Below are 6,900 nucleotides of genomic sequence, written 5' to 3' on the forward strand. Positions count from 1 at the left end.
CCTCTGCCTCACCCTTAGACACCCATTTTGCATTTGATATGTATTTTTTAACTTGAAAGTGTTTTTGCAAATGAGCTTGGTTGTTAGGTGTGTTACTTGAAAGATGTTATGTTATAAAGCTCATTCTGTTTCCTATTTTTTTTAAACAAAGAACAAGGTATTTGAGATCTTTCCATATTGCTATTTGGACTTTTAGGTACTGTGTAATTGCTCTGCTATGCATGTTCCAAACTCTACTTTTCCATTATTCCCAGTGTGGGGCACCCAGGTGTTTTCCAACTCTGTCACCATAAACACCATCACCCTGAGCATAGTCACACATGGCCCCTGATGACCTGTGTGAAAATTCTTTCACATCCCTGCCCTGGAGCAAAATTGCTGGGTCAGGAGGTATCTGTATACTTAATGGGATCAGGTCTTCATAGCCTGTGCCCACCACCAGCAGGAGACTCCCCATGTTTCCACACCCCTGCCTGAACTTGGCACTGTCGAGCTTTCTAATTTTTGCCAATGTAACAAATATGTTCTCTCAATTTGTGGCTCTCACTTTATTTGGCTGCCTAATATTTCCAGCACTTTGGGATATGCCCGTTAGCCTTCAAGTTTTCTATTTTGTAAATTGCCTGTTCCTTTTCTTTGCCCACGTTTCTACTGGGAATGCTATCTTTTTCTTGTTGACTTTCAGGAGTCCTGCTGCTGCTGCTGCTGCTAAGTCACTTCAGTCGTGTCCGACTCTATGCGACCCCATAGACGGCAGCCCACCAGGCTCCTCTGTTCTTGGGATTCTCCAGGCAAGAACACTGGAGTGGGTTGCCATTTCCTTCTCCTTCTCTTCAGGAGTCCTAATATACGCTAAATACCAACCCCTTGACAGTCTTAAGACATTGTAAATATCTTCTCCGACTCTTGCCCCATAGTTTATCTTTTTGAAGTGTTAAGTCCTCTTCCTTCACCTCTCCATCGGTAAGACTGTCATTTACCTTCTCTTGGGTTACCTTATAAAGGTTTACCTTTCACCCTTAGGTCTTTAACACATCTCATATTTCCCATGGAAATACTTCAAGGCATTCTGTGAAGGATAAAATAGTAGGTGAAGAAGCAACACAGTGCCGTTCCAACAGCTATAGAAGAGCTGTGTGTGATTATTTTTCTCACTCACGAAGACAGTGGTAAGCGCTATCCTAGGAACGTTACAGATACAGTTGTTTGAATCCTGTTTAGCTAAATCAGGAAAGATTTTATGGGCGAAGGTGAAGAGATGGAGGTTGGACTTTAGAAAAGCATGTAGGAGTCAAGTGTTTTGAGATGGAAAGGCAGTATTGCAGGTAGAGGAGCTGGCCTGAGCAGGAGACAGGAATACCACCGGTTGACAGTCTGTGGGCAAATCACATGGAAGAGAGGGTCTGACTGCTCACCGATTGTTTGTCTTTCTGCCCGTGCCCACCCCACCCCTTCCCCCTGCAGGCTCCCTGTTCTCCACCCTGAAGGCCCCCGACGCCGTGTTCAAGGTGGTCTTCTGGCTGGGCTACTTCAACAGCTGCCTCAACCCCATCATCTACCCGTGCTCCAGCAAGGAGTTCAAGCGCGCCTTCGTGCGCATCCTCGGGTGCCAGTGCCGCGGCCGCCGCCGCCGCCGCCGCCGCCGGCGCCTGGGGGGCTGCGGCTACACCTACCGGCCGTGGACGCGCGGCGGCTCGCTGGAGCGCTCGCAGTCGCGCAAGGACTCGCTGGACGACAGCGGCAGCTGCCTGAGCGGCAGCCAGCGGACCCTGCCCTCGGCCTCGCCGAGCCCCGGCTACCTGGGCCGCGGCGCGCCGCCGCCCGTCGAGCTGTGCGCCTTCCCGGAGTGGAAGGCGCCCGGCGCCCTCCTGAGCCTGCCCGCGCCCGAGCCCCCGGGCCGCCGCGGCCGCCACGACTCGGGTCCGCTCTTCACCTTCAAGCTCCTTGCCGAGCCCGAGAGCCCCGGGACTGACGGCGACGCCGGCCACGAGGCCGCAGCCGACGTGGCCAACGGGCAGCCCGGCTTCAAAAGCAACATGCCCCTGGCGCCCGGGCAGTTTTAGGGTCCCCGCGCACCGCTTCCTTTCTCTGGGGAGCCCATCTTCGTGGGGGGAGGGCGGGCGGAGGGGGGAGGGGAGTGTCGGCGCCCGGTAGCCTCGGGGCCCCACCGGGAAACGGGGGGAGGGGGGCGGGAGGAGGGGCAGCTGCTTTTCTGGCAGGGGCATGGGTGCCAGGTACGGCGCGGAGAGCTGGGCCGAGCATGCTGACAGCCTGGGGGACCCGACGGCGGCCGGGATTTCCGCCTCTCTCTCTCTCTCTTTGTATATATCTAAACGAGTCCCTCTGTACATGTATTTAACTGTGGGGTCACGTGCGTGTGTCTGTGCGATGTGCGTGTATTGCGTGTGCGCGTGTGTGGGGCCGCCCGCGACGGGGGCAGGGCGAGTGTGCGTGCGCCCAGGAGGCGCCGGGGCGCTGTCTGTCTCCTGATTTCTTACCTCTCAAGCCCCTCCTGTACTTCCCTGAAGGGTGTCACTTTGGCGGGGTTGGAAACAAAAGTCGGACATTAAAGGTCATTTCTCCTGTGCGGCTTCGAGTGGTTTGTGAATGCGGGGCAGGTAGGCTCTCGACTTTCCTTTACCTTCGCGTTCAGGTATGCCCCTCTTTCCTGGGCTTGTGCTGGCCCCGGTTTGTGCCTTTGCTATTCCTGCCTTTAAGGGCTGCACTAATCTAACCCTGTGGCTGAAAGTGACCCCCTGGACTTGTCCCATAAATCCTGCTTGTCTGCTTTTGACCCTTAACAGTTGTAAATCCTCCTGCTGTGGGCAGGACGGGGCAATGCCTGGCCTGGTCCAGATCCCCAGGACCCCGATCCTAGCTGGGGCTACCTAAGTGGGCCTGTCACCTGTGAGGGGATGGGTCCCTTACCTCCTCCAACATCTTTGGACAAAACATTGTATTGTTCGCCTGTGCCCATGGAACTGGAAAAAGAAAGCCAGACTGCAGAATTTTCTGGACAAGATAAGGATCCATGTGTGGATACAACACATGTGGGTGTAAGAACTTTCCTAAGCTCTGCTAATTGAAGAGCCTGCCTGGAAAAGAATCACTGAGGAAAGTTTCGCAGAGAGGAGGAGCATACCTTGAAGAAGGTAACTTCTGTTCTACTCAGTGTGGCTTCCAGTTTAGTATATGACCTCGAGAAAGTCACATCTCCTCTGGATCTTGGTTTCCCATCTGTGTAATGTCGGGATTGATTCTAAGGTATTTTCTGCCTCTAAAAGGCACTGGTTTGCTAAAAGAATAAAGGATGGGGAACAAAATAAGGAGCATTCTTCTTCCCTGAAATTGAAAAAAAAAAAAAAACAAAACCTAAGAAGAAACTCCCTCAATCCTTTTCTCTTCCTGTTTTGCTTTTTTTATGTTGTGATTCATTAATTTTTTAAATGGCAGTAGCTTCTTCCAATAATATTAGCACATCAGTCATTTATCCTATAGATGATTGAAATAGAAAATGCCTTAAGGAGGGAGGAGCAGTCATTTATTTAGGTGAAAAGTGTTGGGGTATCAGGCATGGCTGGATCCAGGAGCTTAAACAGTACTGCCCGCTTGCTCACAGGCTCTTACTCATTGATCTAGCTTCCATCTTTTAACTCTGCTTATCTTTATAAGTTTCCCTTGTTTCCTTTCTCCAAATAGCTTTCTCACACCATTCTTATAACTTTAGCCCCCTCCCTAAGGAGAAATATGATTCCCCAGCGTATCTGCCAAAAAGAGAAAAAGAAAAAAATCCTGAGATGCTAGATGTTCTGTATCACAGACCCCTTTGAGACTCTGATGAAAGCTATAGGTACACCTTCCAGGAAAAAAAAAATGCATACAAAAAAATTACTACATGTTCATCGAATTTCAAGTGACTCAGCTCTTTTTAATATCCTATGAACTAAGCATGATATCCCAGATTCACTGGTGACTTGAATGAAACTGGATGTTCAGAATTATGTAGGCCAATGCCTTCATCTTAACAGATACAGAGGGTGAGGTAAATAACTTGCCAAGTCACACTAACCTAGGGCTAAGACCTGCTGCAACCCTCTCCAGTATGTTTCCCTTCCCTTGAGCTGTCACCTTGGGATTGAGTATATTCTCCAACAAAGAGCAGGTATCTTCCTGCCTCTATAGAAAAAAGGGAGTCCTAGGGAAGGAAGAGCCTGCCCCCAATTCCCAGAGAAGAAAGCACCATTTGAGAGAGTCCTCTGGAAATATTTTCTTAGCAACACAAAAATTTCAAACAAGTCTGTCACAGAATCCTGATGTAAGTGTGGCCTGGAGTGAAGTAGGAAAAGGAAGACAGAGCCTCAGCCCCTTGGCCTCCTCCTCCACCTCCTCAGCCCTTTCCCTGGCCTGCCCCAAACACTCAAGGGCTCCACAGCATGAAATCTGAAGATCACCAGTGAACGGAACTTAGAGTCAACAGGACCTGGGTTCAAGACCTTGGGCAATTTACCTTGCCTCTTCTCATCTGTTTCCGCATCTATCAAATGGACACGATCATCAGAGCCCAGCAGGAAGCACGGAGAATTCAATGAGCTCACTGTGGTGTAAACACTGAACTGTGGATCCCTGGGCAGACACAAGTTATAATTTGGACCTTGGGTATCTGAAGCCACAGTCACCAAAGGTATTCCTTGAGTTGCTCAGTTCCAATGACCTCAGACATGATTGGTGTTTGGAGGCCACCCAGGCAGCACAAAATAGCAGTGACAGCCTCATACCTCTTTCCAGAAGGAAGGTTGACCAAGCCATGGCTCACATCCCCAGAGAATGCTAGGTTCCAGATCTGCCCCCAGCCAGGGCCTGCATTACACTGACCTCTCCAGGAAGCCTCACTGCGGTATACCCCAGCCAAGGCCACGAGTTCATCAAGAGCCCTTGGGAAGAGCGGGTCCTCTCTGCTCTGACCTCACAACTGGCCGTAAAGCAGCCCTACTTTATCATCTCCAGCTACCCAACCACTGCTGGGTCATTTGTCACCCCTGAGGCATGCACAGGGATACATTTTTACAGCAACTAAAGTAAAGAGGCCAGTGGCTTGGCAAGGGCAGTCGTTAATCCTGCAGTTCTGGGCTCAAATCCCACTCCTGCCACAACCTCAGTTTCCTTAACTATAAAATAGTAATAATAATAATAATACTTACTTCATAGAGATATTAGAAAGATCAAATGAGATTATGAGGGTGAAACAACACCATGCCAGTCACTTGGAAAATATCCAATAAAGGGTAGCTATTTGCAGAGTATTAGTTATTCAATTCATTACTTTGATATATGAAGTTTAGAAAATCTGAGTAAAAGGACAAAGAAAAAAATTCAGTGCTATTCATCAGATGTCAGAGTTTTAGGACTCAGGTCCAACTTGAGGAAAAAGACACAAGTTTATGACAGAGTAAAAGAATTTTGTGTCTTATAGCATGAAGAAACATATTACTCAAAGCAGTGATCAACCCAAACTAAAAGAAAAAGTGAAATTTAATTTAAAAAATTATAGAAAATTCTAGAGTGACAAAGCCAGAATATGTGTGTGAGGGAAGTCTGGATGTCTTAGGGATAGTGCATCCCGTGATAAAGGAGTGGGAGGAGGGGACACTGGGCTGCTCTGAACATGTACCTAGGTTCAAGGCCCATCTCCACTGTCTGAACCAGCTACTCAGGCCTGAGATTGATCGCCCTGCGTGAAAAGAGTGGATACAATTAGCACTGACCACATTGGGATAAGACAAAAAGAGCTTGGCCAGACTGGGCATTATTTTTAATATCTGTGGGCCATCTTATGTGTACTGAACCTTCTTAAACCAACAGCTCCTTTAAGAGTCTGATGAAAACTGAGCATAACAGCCCAAATCTCCCAACAGATACATGGATCTCAACAGATTTTACTCCCTTGATATATAGAAGTTGCCAAATCCAGAGAGAAACATACACAGGAGAGGTGGAGCCCTCACGGAGCCCAGCCCGGATGAGAGGTGGCTGAGGGAATCCCCAGGGAATCCCATTTACATGTGTGATAGGATTTGGGGTGGGGGGGTGTCTACCACCATCCTCTCCTGGTGAGACCCCAAGTGTCAGGCTTCATCTACCATCTGGGGCATGGAGGTGATAGGTAAGTGCCCTGGGACCTTGGGAGGGGAGTGCATGGGACCTAAGCAAAGTACTGAGCATCACTTCCCCCAGATGAAGGTTGGCCTCACCCTGCCTGTTATCCCCAAGAGGTCCTCAGCAGATGCCAAAAAAGGAGAAGAGCAACAAACCCTCAGCTCAGATTCTGGGGGGCCTTCCACCTGGCCCTGGAAACAGACACAGTAGCTTCCAGCTACCCCACCTCCTCTCAGTAGATTCCTTCAGGACCATCTTCACCCTACCCCATCAGCCCACAAAATCTTTATTTAGGCTGGCCGAGGGTGAGAGTGAAGATATGGAGAAAAGTCATGTCACTTTAGAAGAACTTGCATCCTCTCACTGTCCTCCCACCTTGTCCCTGGACCTGCCTTCTGAAGCTTAACAGCCAAGAATTGGACATGTTTGTCTTCCTGTTTAGTTCACTGAAGTGTGTGCGTTGGGAAGTGGGGAGTGGACAAATGTCCAGTCTGCTCTGACGTTCTCTCCTAGGCCCCCTCCTCCCCTCTCTCTATTGTGGCCACACTGCTGTTCCTCTAACTGGGAAGCCTTGCTCCCTGCTCAGGGCCTTCGCACTTGCTGGCACCTCTGCCTAGTTCCCCTCCTGTCCATGTGGCTTCCTCCCTCATCTCCTTTGCATCTTTCCTCAAGCATCACCTCTCAGGGGTCATCTGATTCCTCTGGCTGTCCTATTTAAAACTGACCTCTTCACTGCCCACATCATTC

General features: G+C 49.5%; 1 protein-coding gene across 1 annotated transcript in view; it reads left to right on the top strand.

Annotated features, from left to right (window-relative positions):
* ADRA1B (adrenoceptor alpha 1B) overlaps positions 1-2,093 on the top strand; it is a 59,266-nt gene extending 57,173 nt beyond the window's left edge. The window contains exon 2 of the mRNA XM_061149480.1: positions 1,465-2,093. Within this exon, the coding sequence (XP_061005463.1) occupies positions 1,465-2,063 (599 nt within the window). The 3' untranslated portion in view covers positions 2,064-2,093. The remainder of the gene's footprint in view (positions 1-1,464) is intronic.
* Positions 2,094-6,900: the final 4,807 nt, after the last annotated feature.

This window comes from Dama dama, chromosome 9 (genome assembly GCF_033118175.1).
Source record: "Dama dama isolate Ldn47 chromosome 9, ASM3311817v1, whole genome shotgun sequence".
NCBI lineage: Eukaryota > Metazoa > Chordata > Mammalia > Artiodactyla > Cervidae > Dama > Dama dama.